The sequence below is a fragment of the Dendrobates tinctorius genome, unplaced genomic scaffold (genome assembly GCF_039654945.1).
Source record: "Dendrobates tinctorius isolate UK_male_01 unplaced genomic scaffold, ASM3965494v1 ptg000073l, whole genome shotgun sequence".
NCBI classification, from domain to species: Eukaryota; Metazoa; Chordata; class Amphibia; order Anura; family Dendrobatidae; genus Dendrobates; species Dendrobates tinctorius.
In genome coordinates, this window is record NW_027361741.1 from 10,589,528 (window position 1) to 10,608,068 (window position 18,541).

General features: G+C 43.7%; 1 protein-coding gene across 3 annotated transcripts in view; it reads right to left on the reverse strand.

Annotated features, from left to right (window-relative positions):
• Positions 1–2,388: 2,388 nt before the first annotated feature.
• The window catches only part of GIT2 (GIT ArfGAP 2), a 121,954-nt gene continuing 105,801 nt past the window's right edge, over positions 2,389–18,541 (reverse strand). For all 3 annotated transcript variants that reach the window (XM_073582642.1, XM_073582640.1, XM_073582639.1), the window contains 2 exons: positions 11,513–11,576; positions 2,389–9,691 (listed from right to left, as the gene is read on the reverse strand). In XM_073582642.1, coding sequence (XP_073438743.1) covers positions 9,479–9,691; positions 11,513–11,576 — 277 coding nt within the window. In that variant the 3' untranslated portion in view covers positions 2,389–9,478. The remainder of the gene's footprint in view (positions 9,692–11,512; positions 11,577–18,541) is intronic.

Here is an 18,541-nt window from a genome sequence, read left to right on the forward strand (position 1 = left end):
TTCTTCTTTGGCAAACTGCTCCAGGTCCCTTGATATTTGAAGGGTGCCTTCTCCAAACTGCCATTTCTAGATCTCTCCACAGGTGTTCTATGGGATTCAGGTCTGGACTCATTGCTGGCCACCTTAGAAGTCTCCAGTGCTTTCTCTCAAACCATTTTCTAGTGCTTTTTGAAGTGTGTTTTGGGTCATTGTCCTGCTGGAAGACCCATGACCTCTGAGGGAGACCCAGCTTTCTCACACTGGGCCCTACATTATGCTGCAAAATTTGTCGGTAGTCTTCTGACTTCATAATGCCATGCACACGGTCAAGCAGTCCAGTGCCAGAGGCAGCAAAGCAACCCCAAAACATCAGGGAACCTCCGCCATGTTTGACTGTAGGGACAGTGTTCTTTTCTTTGAATGCCTCTTTTTTTCTCCTGTAAACTCTATGTTGATGCCTTTGCCCAAAAATCTCTACTTTTGTCTCATCTGACCAGAGAACATTCTTCCAAAACGTTTTAGGCTTTTTCAGGTAAGTTTTGGCAAACTCCAGCCTGGCTTTTTTATGTCTCGGGGTAAGAAGTGGGGTCTTCCTGGGTCTCCTACCATACAGTCCCTTTTCATTCAGACGCCGACAGATAGTACGGGTTGACACTGTTGTACCCTCGGACTGCAGGGCAGCTTAAACTTGTTTGGATGTTAGTCGAGGTTCTTTATCCATCCGCACAATCTTGCGTTGAAATCTCTTGTCAATTTTTCTTTTCCGTCCACATCTAGGGAGGTTAGCCACAGTGCCATGGGCTTTAAACTTCTTGATGACACTGCGCACGGTAGACACAGGAACATTCAGGTCTTTGGAGATGGACTTGTAGCCTTGAGATTGCTCATGCTTCCTCACAATTTGGGTTCTTTGGTGTTTCTTTTCTCCATGCTCAATGTGGTACACACAAGGACACAGGACAGAGGTTGAGTCAACTTGAGGCTGTGTGCACACGCTGCGGATTTTGCTGCGGTTCCGCAGCGGTTTTGGCCGCTGCGGACCCGCAGCAGTTTTTGCTGCGGTGTACAGTACCATGATTCCCTATGGGAATCAAAAACCGCAGTGCAGACGGTGCGGAATTTTCCGCGCGGATTAGCTGCGGTTTTCAATCCGCAGAAAGAATTGACATGTCAATTCTTTCTGCGGATTCTCCTGCGGTTTGCCATCTCCTCCATTGAGGAGATGAAAAACCGCAGGGCAAAACCGCAGAGCAATCCGCAGGTAAAACCGCAGGTCTTTTGACCTGCGGTTTCACCTGCGGATTTTACAAAATCCGCGCGGATGAATCCGCACATAATCCGCAGCGTGTGCACACAGCCTGAATCCATGTCAACTGGCTGCAAGTGTGATTTAGTTATTGCCAACACCAGTTAGGTGCCACAGGTAAGTTACAGGTGCTGTTAATTACACAAATTAGAGAAGCATCACATGATTTTTAGAACAGTGCCAATACTTTTGTCCACCCTCTTTGTTTGGTGTGGAATTATATCCAATTTGGCTTTAGGACAATTCTTTTTGTGTTTTTTCATTTAAGACAAATTAAATGAAGATAATAATACCAAAGAATTTGTGTTTGCAATAATTTTCAGGAAGAAACTGAGTATTATCTGACAGAATTGCAGGGGTGTCAATACTTTTGGCCATAACTGTATGGTCAGGGAGCATATTTGCATCTGTTAAAATTGCAAACGTTTAGGTGGCTTGCAACCCAGTGCAGTATGTAAGGAATGCTTGAAGGTGGTTCAGTAAGATGATGGCCATATTGCTTCTCTTGGTTTTGGTAGGAATATTTGACCCAGAGCTGAAATGAGGGCTAAAACTGGATAAGAATCTAATCTAATGAGCTGTCCCCCCTCTTACCTCAGCGGAGTAAGGGGGTCTGGCGAGACCCTTTATAAGGTGACACCTAAGGAGTATCTGTGTCAGACCCCAGGAGAATCAATATTGCTGATCTATCCTCATTTCCTGCGGCATTCTCCACCAGAAGCGCTCACGGATCCAATTCGTAAGACGTATCCTATCTGTATTTTATACCGTTTTGCCTTTGTCTTAGTCAATCTTTTTTAAACTCTGTACTTTTTTTTTATTAAATCAAAAATTAAGTTTGTCCCTCGTTGCTTTAACGCACCCACAATCTTGAGGGTAGAAAATATAGCTTGTAGCCAGAGTGTAAATTCTGAACCGTTCAGGGGCTTGAGAAAGCTGGGTATGAATGTACAATTTGTTGCCTCGTAAAATGGCAAGTGGGGTGTGGATGTGGAGGCCGGCTGTGGGGTGCCACCCAGATTATGGTCGCATCCGAGCCATGTTCTTGACAGTGTTCAATAATTTATGATCAGACAGCAAAGACGACAAAGTCTGAAGATGCGTCACTCTTAAAACAAGTTTATTGCACAACTAAAAGTGGAAAATTAAAACCCAAGATAAAATTCACAAGTAAATTGTACAATAATAAACAATGTATACAATATCCAAAAGGCATGGTTTAATAATTTCACATAAATAGAGGCCAGAAACGGCCTTTACATTTCCTAGGCCATAAAGAGTAGTAATAAGAACCTTAAAAAGGAGAAATCCAATTCAGCCTCATTGAGTAGACTGGTTTCATAATCAATAACCAAGGCAATTCCACATCTAAAAAAATAAATCCAATATTTAGACATGTACGACACTTGATCGTTTGGCACTGGAGGTAATAACAATGCAAGTGGTTATAGTAGAAAAATGCACTGGAAAAGGGGGAAAGAAAGTGCTAATAATACTGTATAGTCCACAATAAAACCTGCAAGCGATGCTTAACTGGCGGCATGTCATAGCAAAAAAGTCACACGAAAACGGGGAGAATAAGGTTTGTAAACCAGTGGTTTTGTGCGTCATGTAACAGGTATTCTACGCTGAACACTGACCGTGGGAGAGAACTAAATAAGCAGCTGGGTAATCCAGAATCAGTACATATACATGTATAAAATTGTGTTCAAAAGGTGAAAAATGCTTTCAAACACATGAAAATGGGGCTGCTAACGCAGGTAACTCAATTTAAGCCTCATTCACACTTCAATATTTCATCAGTGGTTTTTCACTTTTTTTTATTTTCTTACACAACATCAAGAGTAGATTTAAGTTTTTTTTTTTTTACTTGGATTATGAAGCCAGTGCCTCCGCTTCAAAATCCACTTTAAAAAGAGTAGCTAAACTTTGGGATAACTTTTCTATAGGTTGTGTGCCTTTTAATTCCATGCAGATCAGTGGATGTTATTATTAAGAAACATGAAGTACCTAAGCCAGTCTCCGGGGATTCACTCACTGTCGTTTATGCTTTTTAACTACGGTACATGAAATAAAAATAACTTTTTCTATTGATGTGTTGCCACATATCAATTCTAATTTTGCAGGTCAGTGGGTGTTTGGGTCCCAGAGATTTACAACAATTGCGCAAAAGACTTCTTAAGCCTATGTTCACACGCAGCTTTTTTTTTTGCAAGAAAAAAAAGCAGCAGTTAAGGTTATGTTCACATGCAGTATTTTTGTAGCTTTATTCTGCAGAAAAAAAGGCGATTTCAGAAATCACATGCTTGTTCGTTTCCTTACTGAATTTGAGCACTGAAGCATGTGAATTCTCAGTGCTTTTGCACCAATAGAAAAGTGAAAATATTCTGCAAGAAAAAACAAAAACTGCAGGTTTCACAGTGACTTAAGGCTACTTTCAGACTTGCGTTATGCGCAACGATAAATATAGGGTACGCTGATCACATGCAGCGTCATGCGCCCATAGGAGCTGACCGGAGGAGGCGCGGCCGGGGGCGGAGCTTAGCGGCGGCCCTGCGGCTCCTAACGCAAGTCTGAAAGTAGCCTAATAGAAGCTTATAGGCTTTCTAATACATCTGTCCGCCACTCTGTGCTTCTAGATCTTTTGAGCAAGTCGTAGGAAACTCGACGATCTGCAAAGAACTAAAGAGCCTACACTTAAAAAAAAAAAAAAAAAATTAACCAAAAGTTTAGTTACTGTTTAAATACTCTGTATTTGGAAGATGAGCGCTACTTCAAAACGCACGTAAAAAACCTGAACATACCCTTTACAAAAAAAAAAACAACTATTTCATCATTTTTCTGTGTTTTGATCTGGCTTAAACAAAATTGAAAACTATGATCCCGAATGTGATCTGAAGCTATAAAAGCACACATCCTTACATGTCATTAAAAGCAGCAATTTAAATATATTCACTGTGTATTAATACTGGTCTAAACACATCAACCCTGCAAATAGTCCGTACTGTTAAATAGCCAACAAATGCATCAAATCATTCACTTTACACAAGAGAAATGTAACCCGGCGGCTGTTTACCAAGCTCAGTAACACCGCCAATAAATGGACGGATTGGGAGTGGCTCTGGGATCTGCAGAGTTTGAATATGTGTATCACAGTGACGAAAACACTCCGGCCCGTAGGATATTAGTAAAAAATGAAGCAAGTGAGATAGTGGCACTAAGTTCAGGAACATATGCGAATCACCGCACGTACAGAAGCCAGCAGCGCTTTGGACTGAGCGGACATGTGCTGCGTCCAAAGCGCTGCCGGTTTGTGCCCATGGAAACATACCCAAAGTGACATCCATCTGTAATGTAATACAAATTGGGCAAAGTCGAGTTGATCATTTGGTTATCTTACGATAGGCTCATAGGGAGCGACATGGAGTGCACAGATTTACCTAACAGAAGCCCCCTCACTTTAATGCAAGCCCTATTACTATTTTAATATGTACAGTTATTCTAAATGTTACTAGGATATAATAGTTCTGTACATATGGACCCTAATTGCCTGAAGAGCAGAACATCGAGGTCAGGTGGCTCCATGCCGTACGGTCTCCGTATGATATACAAGTCTTCTGTATGTCCTGGCTCCAGGAGTCATTACAGCAAACAGTGGTCCTCTCTACTGGGCCATAATAATGATATTGGTGTAAAGGACACAAACTAACACATACAGTATATCTGGGTGATGACAACGCTGCCTGGCAATTCACAGTAAATTACAGTAGTGAATCCATTTTTTCAAATCTCAACTCCAGGATGCTGCATCCAGCTGATGAAACAATCAGAATCACTTGTATGCGAATGTCCAGCAAAAGCCTATTTACATTATTGGAGTAGATGTATGTCAGTCAACACCCGGAGAACTAGAGCCCAGCTTCTATCCATAGGAAAGTCAGAATTCATGACCAACGGACCGACGTCCCATGAATAAATAGGTCGTGGAGCTTCACGTCTCATCACTTTCTCCAGGTTTATCACTTACTAAATTATACTATAATGAGATAGGACTTTCGGTGAAACCAGTGACAAATCTACTGTTCCACAACTCAAGACCGGCAGAAGCACAATACAAACAGGACGATAGTCCGCCGCCAACTCTCCATCCCAGGCTCGGACCGTCATTATCTGCATTTTATGTCTGGTCTTTGTGGACACACACATGAAAGCCCATTTTTAACAACGTGGGTGCTTTTCCGCACCAATCCACATTGCAAGCTGGCGTTTCTTCAGTCAATGTAGTAGTATCTGCAGATGTAAAGGCTTATTCCCCAGTCCATAGCAAGAGTAGGATGGGTCACATTACGAGGACGCGGGTTCATACCCCATAGTCTGGCATTCCATGTGCCCGCACCTCATGCAAGTCATTAGCACAATTCTGTCCCACACAAGACAGTGATTTAGAACATCCATGTAATACATTGGTGGAAATATGTGACTAAGGCCTTAGCGGTGCAATGGCACTTCTACATACACATTATTGAGCACCTCCAAGAGCTTATTGTAATATGTGTATGGAATGCCCACTGTGGTGTTCGCTTCTCTTTAATCCCACTTTTTTCCCCCCCAACACTCAAGTCTCACCTACATGGACCTTTATTTTCTAGCACCATTTATATACATTATTAGTAGGCAGTAAAATAACCCAATGTACCAAAACACAAGTTTATTTTTCCTCTTCCATGAATTGTTTTGATTTATGTGACATCCAGCCTATACAAGACTAGTAGAAAGCTCCGGCCAACGAGCAGCACCATGTTGATGATTGGATCTTACATTTCACCTATGTAAAGAAATGACCTACTGTATGCCGGGTGGTTTTCAACATAGATCACGAGTGCACTGCTCCCCAGCCTCCTGGCTTCTGCTTGCCGAGGGGCGGGTGGTGTGTTTCTGATTGTCAGTTTTGTCCAGTGGCATGGGGGAGCAGCAGACCTGAACTACTTCTGCAGCATCGGAGGAATGCAGGGGTATGCACTGGAGCGGGCCGGACCAAGCGACTTGATCTGCTTCTAAGCAGCACTTGCTGCCTGTATAACAAAGAACTTGAAAGCGCTGCTTGCTTAGGAGACTGGCCACCACTGGTAGATTCCAGAGGTGGCTGCTAAGCTCTAAACTATAGCATTAAAAATCCCTCCTTTCTTGATACCAGAGAGGATTTCTGATAACAGATTACAAAGTGGATTGTTTTAAGAACTGTTTATGATTTTGAGAACAACCATTTAATAATTCCATCATCTCCAGGTGTTCGGCGCCCCGTCGGCCATGGCTGTGGTGTGGGACTTGGGTAAGGGCTCCGCACCAAGCTATAAATATTTACAATATACTTTTGCACTTTTATCACAAACCTATAAATATGCAGAATTTTAATTTAGAAAGTTCACAATCCTGTCCTCTAATCTGTACGTGTAAGGGGAAGTTCTCAATCAGTACAGGCACTTGTACAGAGGAGTTATCAGCATTACTGACATGGTGGGTCACCAAACACCTACATTCCCAGAAATGAAGCCATCTGGGGCGTAGAGGAAAGAACAGGAATGATACAAAATAGAGATCTAGCACCCATATATTTATGAATAAATGGACTACTGGGTGCAACCAACTCACATAATCCAATCAGAAGACTGTCATTGACCCCAACCAAGCAGTGACACCCAATTATCTAATTAGAAATGTCTCGGAGCAATAACAGGAACAACACATTGCAGCATTCTACGGGAAGATGCTCGAGATTGTTATTAACATTTACTACAATAGACATGTCCGGAGAGGTGACCGCTGCTCTTTAAAGAGAATCACTACTCTCCAGCCATTGCTCGAAAAAATTGACAATTGGGAAAATTGTCAGACTGTATGAACAAAGGGAACGGCAATGTTATCGCTGACTCAACAGTGTCATGGGGTTAAAGAGACATCTGTTCTTGACGGAGGGAGTGATTAAAAAAAATCTCTTAAGGGTTACCATTATTCAATATTTTTTTTATAGAATTAAGTGGGATGCGATGCCCTGCTAATCAAAAAAGGTCTAAATACCAAGACCCCCCAACGATGGATCAAAACAATGCTCTGAAGTGCGCAGCTCCTGCATGAGTTACATGCACAATACATAGACCAGCAAATCATTGAGCCTGTATATCGCTCTGGGGGTGCAGCTTATGTAGGTGCGGTGCACTTCAGAGCAGTGATTAGACAGATCGGTGGGGGTCCCAGGACCCATCAATCAGCAGCACACATATGCCCTTCTAGTATATAAAAACTTTTAGGAAAGGGAAACTATCAGCAGGTTTTGACCACGTAACCTGAGAGTACCATTATGTAGGAGCAGAGACCCTGATCAATAAGGCTGGATGCCCAAGATCTGGAACTAGCAGCGCTTTGGATGCATCGTATGCTTGCGTTCAAAATACTGCAGTCTATTGAATGCAGGTAAATCAGCATGTGGTCACTGAACCGTGCGGATTTAGGCCGCTTTCACACTTCAGGCTTTCGGTATCCGGCATGGTGCGGCGAAAAACCGGACTGCCGGATCCGGCGCCTGTTACGACCAGATCCGGCTTTTTCCCCGTGCTGTTTCATTGCTGCCGGTTTTTGCCGGATCCGGAGAAAATAGCCGGTCCGGCGTCTGGAAAAAACGTTGCATGCAACGTTGTTTCCCAACACCGGACCGGTTTTTCGCACTACACATGCCCGGAAACCTTCTCTGCCAGGAATATATCCGGCAGAAAGAAGGATCCGGTGTCTGCTTTTGCTGTCTCCACAAAAGAAATTGACTTGCAGCGGTCCTGAAAGGTGCACGGCCTGTCAGTGTCCGGCGTGTGACGACTATGGACACATAGTGGACATGGGATTTCATCCACGATGCTGTAACATCCGGCCACTGTGGGTTTGATGCTGCATAAATATGCAGTGGTCAAACCCTCGGCAGCTCCTGATTGTGGGCACGTACCCTTGCAGAGCTGTGTTTTGCAGTTTCAGTAAAGCAGTGTTTTATCAGCAGGAGATTATACAGGACAAATGCTCTCATGCATCCTAGTCCAGCCACAATCCAGCACTGATTAGCAGCTCTGTCATTACATAATGCACACAGAAAGCTATGGATCAATGTCCCTACCTCATGCTGCTGTCAGATTTTATAGTAAAAACCTGCTGACGGATTCCCTTTAGCTAATAGTAGTTATCCTTTTAAGTATTCATTGACCCAGAAAACATGTCAGAAGACCTGACAGATATACTTCAAGAGGAGTTGTGACAGTAATCAGAATTCTATATTTGTAAAACACCACGAAATATGGAAACAAAGTAGCCGAAATTACATCCTGTGAGCCGAATAAGGAGAATTATTAACACTTGTGACAGCTGGACCGGCAACTGTACAAGGCAGGGAACGCAGGATCATAGAAAAGCAAAAAAAATAAAGCGTTACGTTATCAGGCTAAAAATATTTAGAATTTTACAAATGGTAGAAATAGGAGCCCAAATCATAAGTCACAGGATAAAATAGTAAGGTCTCAGCAATATTCTGTATGTTGTGCAAAGTGGGCCACAATTTAGTCACAGCGATTTAAAGACAAAGTTTTTTTGGTGCTACAAATAATGTCCTCTCTTTCGGATATGCCAGCATCCCTAATGACTGAAGGGGCCCCAGTGACTGGTCCGATTGTTAAGCTGGCACAACTGTAATCTACACTGCGTAGTGGATGTACCTGGAAATACCCCTTAGACGCATTCAAGTAAACGGGGCCAACCTGCAGTGCCAGGCACAGCCTGAAGTCCGGGGGGGCGGCGGCTGGTAAACAATGGAGAGGACGCAGTTTTCAGCCGGTTGATCAGGGCCGCTGCCAGAAGTTGGACCCCAATAGTCTGATATTAATGGGCTATCCTAAGAATATGCCATTAATGTTGTTGGCCTGAAAAACTTCTATACGGTTCTTGGAATAATTGATGGAGTACAACAATTTTTCTTTTAAACTAGCAGAAAATGTTACATATAAGGCAGTGGGGTAAATTAAGATAGCCCAGAGAAACACGTAGAAGTAAAACATGCAAATAGTAATACTGATACTGATGAACCTGCCTAATTATCAAATAAAACCTTTAGAAAAAAAAATCACGATCTGTGTCCTTCAGATACAAAGAGGTGACCGCCATCGCTTAGTTTGTGTTTTCTTTGGTTGTGATGGTGACCAATTGTTTGGCCGCCTTGGCGATGTCATAGGCGCACTGAATGACTTGCTGCGTCACCAGCTGAACGTCGGTGCTCGGGCTGGACTCTAGCGGCAGGGTCTTTTTGCACTCTGTTTGCAGCCGATAAGCACTGGACGTAAGAAGTCGGAGCGATGTCCTCACCATGTCGGACTTGGGTTTCTAATAAGACCAAAGGGAGCATAAAAAGTCATCACATGAACAGGTCAAACATTTTTCCAAGAAACGCAAAAACAACCCAAAAAAAACAAAAGTGGAATTGATCTAAAATTCTGTTAGCAATGATGTCCTTTTTCAGGAGTATTTCAAATAAGGACCCTCATACATAGTAGACCAATGTCAGCTGAACCCACCGATATCGACGTGTTCAGCCGACAGTCTAATGTGTATGGGCGCGCCGGCCGACTGAGGTCAGGAGGTCGATCGAGCATGTCCGATCACACTGATCTCCTTGAGATAAGCCGTTGTGTCAGTCGGCAGATTTGTCAGAGAACACAGGAACATTCAACTGAGATTGCTAAGGCATTGTTCGATCGACAGTCATCTAATGTGTAGGGCTGGCCCTACTCTCCGATCAGAACAAGAACAGGACCTTAATAAAAATCTGTCACCAGGATTTTGCCACCTAATCTGATGATCTGGCAGAGACCCCGATTCCAGCGATGTGTCACTTACTGGGCTGCTTGCTGGAGTTTTGGCAACGTCACCATTTTATCAGTAGATGATCAATAGAAGACTAGTAAATCTACTGCCATGTAAACAAACCACTGAATAGGAACTTTCTGCCTATGCACAGTATACATAGAAAGTTGTGAACAGGTGTAGGAGGGGTTATACAGAGCTCAGCATTTAGAGAGCTGGGAGATCTGCAGTACGTGATATTTTAGCAAAACTGCAGCAAAAAGCTCAGTAAGTGACACACTGCTGAAATTAGGGTTTTACACAACACATGATGAAAAGACACTGAATGCTGTTTGTTCTGTGATGCATTTATTGAATGCTGTCTCAGTGAGCGATCAAAAACAGGGAAAGAATCTTGTATGGTACTACAGTATGTGACCACACTAGAAGTATTAAGAATGAATATGTACAGTGTTTTCTGCATGACTACATGAAGGGAATCTGTCAGGAAGATCAGCTCCTCCAAATCGCATATATAGGCATGCAGGTCATGGAAATGTAAATCTAGCAACACCTTTATATCTTCTATCTGTTGCTGCATTCCCGAGTAATTACCAATTGTATTTACAAATGAGGTGTTAAGAAGCCTCTGCCTCCAGGGGTTGTTTCCCCACTTCGCCCAGTCTCTTTACCTTGATTGACAGCTCACGGTCTGGTGCCAGACAAGGAGCTCAAAGACTGTGAGCTATCAATCAAGCTAAAGATTCTGGGCTGAGCAGAGAAACAACCGCAGGAGGCGGAGGCTCGTAAGTGCTCGGTCACATCTACAGCACCACAATGCATTTGAATTAAAGTTTTATTTGCTCAAAGATGCAGTAAGACATAGAAGATACGAAGAGGTCAATGGATATACATTTCCAAGTCCTGCAGGCCCATATATGCGGTGATTGGGGGGAGGGGAGTGATTTACTGCCAGATTGCCTTTAAAGAACCACTGCTGAGAATTGATTTTTTTATAAGCACTCACTTACTGTCCGTGTATCACAAGGTAAGCCTTTCTGTTTCTAGTATTATGGAGCGGTGACCTTGCTAGAGAAATGAGTATTTCATTTTTGATATAGATAGAACTGCCTCCCTTTGTAGCAAGTCATTAAACTGGAGGCGGCATGCCATAAAAGGTTGTCGGCTTTTTCAGACTTTGCTTTTATGGTGTAATTCCCATATTACTGTGCAGTCACAATGCCAGCAGCATATAACCTGGCCGCTCTGGGATAATTCTAGGTGGGACACATGAATGTTCAGGAGTAGCACTTTGTCATGATCACCAATCCAGGCCCACCAAGTGCACAGCACTGCGCTTACCTTTGGGAAGAGGGCTGCCATTTCTGTCACTGCAACGTGTATTCTTTCTGAACATGGTATATAGCTGCAAAGAACAAAGAACACCATGTATGAAAACTAGGTCTGGCTTATGGGAACACGGCCAGTATTTTATCACACTGTCTGTGCAATCCGCCCTGGTGACACTACAGTAGCTTGGTGACATTGCTCAAGCTGTGTGCCACATAAGGGGTAATGCCGGTCATGAAAACCCCTTTTTTTTTTTTTTTTTTTTTAAATAGTGTGAATACTGGTGTTGTAAAAATGGTGCTTTGGTTCTACTTTGGTTCTGCTTTTCCCAGGTCTTCTACTAAAGCAATGCTTCTAGAAGTATATCAACGTATTGTCTTACATGTAGGTTCTGATAAAGAAAGTAGATTGGACGATCTATTGTTTTCAGTGAAGAATATCGTAAGAAAATTATCAGGATAAGGTAAAGAAATTGTGCTACTTTCATTCATACCAGGGGTCCCTGACCTATGGCTTGGGGGACAATGTGGCTCGTGGTTGTCTGTCAGCTTGGAGCATTAGCACCATGTCTACCAGCCTGCTATGAAGAGAAAGTCCCCAGGTGGTGACTTTTGTGAGTAGTCTGCAGGGAACAGCAGATCTGGGTGCGCATACACTGGCTGGGGAGAATAGGAGACACTGCCATTTAGAGGGATGCTTGAAACTAGATACAGTGGTGTGGGGAGTGGGCTTGACGCGAGAATACAGAATAGGGGTAAAGTAGGAACCCCAGGATGTAAGTATATTGCGTGGAAGGGCACAAGGTCTCAGTTGGTTTTCTTTGGGGAAGCTTCGGCTGTCATTATACCAGTAATGGTGGAGGGGCTCTGGATGTGGCTCACAACCATCTCTCAGACCTAAGTGTGGCTCTCAAGGTAAAAAAGGTTGAGGACCAAATTTATACAAATCCCTTAACCAGACTTGTGGACAGCAAATCGATACAGGAAAGGATGACTCCAGCATTTGTTGGCGATTACGACCCTGAATAATGGGATTTCTTCTCATATTCAGTATCCTATGTATTTCAACCTTACATACACAACGAGGCACAGCGTAAAGTAATGTATTAGATGCAAACACCAAACACACATCCACAGTGTTAATGCCATGACACCAAGAGCTCCACTCCACGTCTATGACATGCATCACACAGTTTGCACTCAGGTTATTAGCAAGCCAGGCCAAAAATACAATGTATAACGTTGTGTGAAAAGCAGAAACCCCAACAAAAACACTCATGTTATGATGACAGAAAACTGTCTTGCATTGCCTTTTTTTTGGAATCTCTAAAATAACATGGCTTCTTATGTGCAAGTTACTGAAAGTCTGGTTAAAACCCAACTCCAGTCAAAACCAGGGAATTCATGTGAATCCTTAAGGCTCATTCAGACATCAGTAAGAGGTGATTTTAGAGTAAGGGCCCCGTCACACACAGCGGCGCACCAACGATCCCGACAACGATATCAACTTGTCAGGATCGCTGGTGAGTCGCTACATGATCGCTGGTGAGCTGTCAAACAGGCAGCTTCACCAGCGACACGTGGGTAACAAGCGTCGCACGCTGCTTAGTTACCCGCAGTGTATCTTAGTTACCAGCGCGCTGATGAAGGGAGCTGGTAACCAAGGTACACATCGGGTTTCTAAGGGGCGCGCGGCACTTAGAAACCCAATGTGTACCTTGGTTACCAGCTCCCTGCATCAGCGCGCTGGTAACTAAGGTACACGTCGGGTTTCTAAGCGCTACACGCCCCTTAGAAACCCGATGTGTACCTTGGTTACCAGCTCCTGCTCCCTGGTCGCCCGCCTGTCACACGCACCGATGCGTGCTGGCCAGCGGATGACCAGCGACCCCAAAAATGTCCTGACGTTTCAACAACGATCAGCGATAACCAGCAGGGGGGCCGGTCGCTTATAGCTGTCACACACAGCGATCTCGCTAATGAGATCGCTGTTGCGTCACAAAACTTGTGACTCAGCAGCGATCTCACTAGCGAGATCGCTGTGTGTGACGGGGGCTTTAGCGGTGACCCAAAGCCATTTTCCTGCATGTTGGATCTCTATGGTGATAAGCCACGGGTAAAGAGGTCTGGCAGGAGCTTAGGGCGCCTATACACGGACAGCTGTTGGCCGAATGATTGTTTGCCCAACAGCCATCTCTCCCATATACAGGAACGCTCTTGCTCGGCTAAGCGCTCCTGTGTTTTCTATGAGGGGCCCGCTGTCAGACGAGCCTTATTTCCTGGGAGAACAAGAGGATCGTGTGTTGAAAATCCAACAAGGCTCCCCCAACATCATCTATTGGTGATATCAGCAGGTTCACCCGACATCAGTCTATTATGTATGGGAGCCTTTACTTCTCTCTTTCAAATGAGAACACATGAATGCTTGACCAAATCATGAGAGACAGCTGATGGCTGTATGTGAGTTCTGTCAACAGCTATCTAATTTGTATGGCCACCTTATGGCTTATCCTTCCAAGGAAATATCAGGTATACGGACATCTGACATGCCAAAACCCTTCATTTCCTGCCACCACATCTGCCATTGGAGAACATGAGAAGGTTTTGCTGAACACAGGGACACAGTAACATTCACTAAAGCTTTTACACTAGAATTCTGGATTAAAAAGCCTTGAAAATTCACAAACTTTGGCGTAATGTGAGGCTGCGTTAAAATGTTGCGAATTTTGGCGCGCTCTCAATATTTTCGCCCAGCTGAACTGAGTGAGCAGAGCTGGGGCAGGACCCGGGGGTCTAGGCAACCCCTCTTGTCAAATTCAAGACAAGCAGAGGTGTCCGCTACACCACAAAACGTACTCAAATCCCTGACTAGAGTAAGACTTGTAGATAGACGAATGCCTTTTTCAGACGTCCCCAATTCCTGAAGATGTGCGCCTCTTCATGAATCCAGAGCGTCTGACCACAGCACACCTCCTCATCAATATCTGAGTGATAACCTCCGGTCTTGATGAATCGAGAACTGTGTATTTAACAAACATTAATTAAAGGTTTATGGACAACTTAAAATGAACCCGTCATGTCGTACATGCAATCTGATCTGAGGGCAGCATGGTATAGAGAAAGAGAAGATGAATCAGAATCATATACAAGTTTCTTGGAAAAGATTCTAATAAAACTAATTTTATCCATTGAAATCCCTGGTATAAAGTAGAGTTGGCAGTCCTACTCCGTGACTGACAGTCTTCCTTCTATGCCTGCGGGTGCAGAGAAAGCTGTCAGTCACCGAGTAGGACCGCCACTGCACTCATATGCAGACAAGTACCAAGGTCTTCGATGGAGAAAATTCAAATATACTGAAACTTTTCCCTCATAACTGTCCATAGTCCCAAAAAGCCAATTTTGAAATATGTACAAATAAATAATATGCTACTGTAATATAACTATCCTACCACTCTATGGCTGAGCTTTTCCTTGTTATCAACATTATTGCACCCAAAAGATGTGAACACTTCCTATATGTAGCTTGTAATACAGCGAAACAATTGCCGATAGGAAAATCCTGCAATTAGTAGCCATGGCGAGTCAGGAACTACAGACATAGGCATGCGATGAGTGTTCAGACCAGAGGGAGAAGTAACACCAGATGGTCGTTCTTCAGATTTAGTGTACATGGTAAATTAGCATTATGGGTTATTTACTTCCACCAATAGGCATGACAGCTTGCAGCAAAGAGAGACAGGCAAAAACATAGAAATAGAAAGGTCACTGTGCCTGGGAAACAGGGACAGAGGCCGGAGTACCAGGAGGTAGAGTCTGGCTGCTCGAGGGTCAATGGCTGCAGTGGGGCTTTCTCTGCCCAAGGAACCAATGTGCTAAAACAACCAAGGCTATGCCTCAGCCTGCGCACACTCTCACGTTCAAAGGGCCTGTGTCAGAATAAGCGGAGGACATGACAGAAAAACAAAATGTCAATGAAATGGTTTATTAGAAATACATAAAGATTAACTATTGTCTGTAATACTTTCAGCAAAGGTTTACTCTCAAAAGGCGGTAGTATGGGCTTTACGGCCTACAGTAGTTCCCAGCACGGCCATAACGCTGATGTACAGGAGGAATACAACATGGTAGAGCTTCTCTGACATCGTGATGTATGAACGTGGCTCATCGGTCCGACAGCAACTACAATATTATGCAATATATATATACCGCCAGGGCTACAAGACAACATGTGCCACTCAACAGCAACTTTCAGAAAAGTCACGCCAAAAAAACATGTGCAATTTGTCTGGCATGCTGTCGGGAAACGGTTTTAGAACTCTGATTTTGCTGTAAACATAAACGGCTAAGTTGCAGACGAGTCAAGTGGGACTTTCATGGGAGGCCTATGGCAAATGAGTCGCTTGGGACAAAGGACAGAAAATCCAACACATTTGCAACTCTGTTTCGCAGCGTGTTGTAATATGACATCATAGGAAATCATTTCACATGTTCCAATGTGTGCGATTTCAGTAGCCCTGGCCTAGCTGTGGCCAAATTACAGAAAATATTACATGTATCTTTTTGTGCCACAGAATAGTATTTTAAGGCTTATGTATTGAACGATAAATCTGTTCCCCTAATAGGCAGGCTAACTTGCTTATTTGTTACTGCAATAATGGCTGACTTCATGTGCCGAGATGCCATTTTGCCATTATGATTTTTGCTTTTGAAGCAAACTTCTGTTTGTATAGTCGTCAGTAATTCATGCTTTTTGGTTAATGGTAAACATTATTTTAAGCATCAAGCATCGTCATCTATGCTGCTTACTTCTCATAACTTAAGATCAGAATATGCTATGCACACATTTGATGCACAGACCTTTCATTTTTACCATATGGCACTAAGGTTTAGTCATTAGAAAACTGGAATAGAGAAAAGTTCCAATCATACTTGGAAGTCTAAATACATACAGTATATACATAATCAGCTTAGAAATTTCAACACCAAGAAGGAAAAGTCATGGAGTTATGAAAATCACAAGATTGATAGACATGTTAATCATAAAAATTATGAAAAAATAGAAAACTTCATAACATCTCAAACTATTCAGAATAGAGTATGAGCACCACGTGCAGAAATACGCACTTAACTACATTGATGGCAAGGGCCTGAATTAATGGCTGTATGATGAAAGTTCTGCCACAAAGACTAATCAAGATCCATCGTTGGCAGCTCCCTTCGTAATTGCTGACCGATGGGAGTCAAGTTTGAGATGCTGCAGGCCATGGCAGCACATTTAAGCCCAGCATGCACGCTGCTCACAGCACAAGAGACATGTAGCCTGGTGTTGCGGTGTTTTACAATAGCTTCTGGGACACTTGGAGAAATGGCCCTACCACTGGTTCCACAATCAAAACGAAGGAATGCCAAACTATTAGTGTACATGGAAAGAAAATTAGGGGGGTCCGGATATGGTACATTACGACACCACACACCATAATCCTGTGAGTAGGACGTTCCCTCGTGACGGCCTCTTCATGGCGTGGCCCACATGGTCTCCAGACCAATCTCCTGATATTATTGCATCAATAGTAAAAGCAGGACCCATCTCTGAGGAGGCTAGACGTCCATTCCATCTTCCAAAGTTATAAGGCTCTGCACCATGACAGCATTTGAGACCGGTGGGGTGAGGTCAACGGAAACAGTAGCAGGACATAAAGCCCCTGTCACACAGCGATCTCGCTAGCGAGATCGCTGCTGAGTCACAAGTTTTGTGATGCAACAGCGATCTCACCAGTGAGATCGCTGTGTATGACACTTACCAGCGACCGACCCCCCTGCTGGGTATCGCTGATCGTCCTGGAATGGCCAGGACATTTCTTTGATCGCTGGTCTCCCGCTGGCCAGCATGCATCGCTGGTTGTGGCAGGTGGGAGACCAGCGATCAGCGAGCTGTCGCTGGTAACTAAGGTAAACATCGGGTTTCTAAGCGGAGCGCAGCGCTTAGAAACCCGATGTGTACCTTAGTTACCAGTGCGCTGGTGCAGGGAGCTGGTAACCAAGGTACACATCGGGTTTCTAAGTGCCACGCGCCGCTTAGAAACCCAATGTGTACCTTGGTTACCAGCTCCGTGCACCAGCGTGCTGGTAACTAAGGTACACATTGGGTAACTAAGCGACGTGCGTCACTTGTTACCGGCGTGTCGCTGGTGCTGATCGCTGGTGAAGCTGCCTATTTGGCAGCTCACCAGAGATCATGTAGCGACACACCAGCGATCCTGACAAGGTGATATCGTTGTCAGGATCGCTGGTGCATCGCTGTGTGTGACGGGGCCCTAAGGCCCGTAGCCCAATGTTGTGCGAACCCCTTCTGATGGTTTGTGTAACACCTTACGCTTGGTATATGACATCCAATTTCACTTTTAGGACTGAATGGATCAATTGTAGAACCAGTGATACAGTCATTTCTCCAAAGTGCCATTAATATGCTCATTGATAACATACCAAGGAATATAAGCGTGTCTACGTCTGCATATGGCTCCCATAGTCCATACTGAATAAACCAAGTTGTTTTAAAAAATGTGCCATTTTTCTCCATCATTTGCATATCAGATATCACTAAAATGTCTACCCATTGTGCAATTGAGATAATTCCACTCCTTCTTGGTGTTGCAAGTGCATATACAGTTTATCTTCAGTGTAGCTGCCTTCCACTTGTGAAGGAAATGTGTGGGGGGTGCAGGCGATTGGAGCGTTTCAATTTGCTACATTTTGCTCTGTCTCTCTCTGCTCGCTGTATCATACTGAATCAGTATGGACACTAAAATATGTTGTATTAATACTGCTTTTAATTCCAAATAGGCAGAAACAAACCACTTCTGTTGGAAAAACAAATCTGACATGTATACACTTCTTTTCACCACCTCACAGTACAAGTCTTCATGAGCTTTTCTCACGACCAGGTGACAATGTTGCAAAAAAAATAAATTCAAACCCAGTGACCAATTTTTCCTCCTTAGGCCTGTTTCACATTTCCGTCTTTCAAGGTCAGTCAAAATCTGCC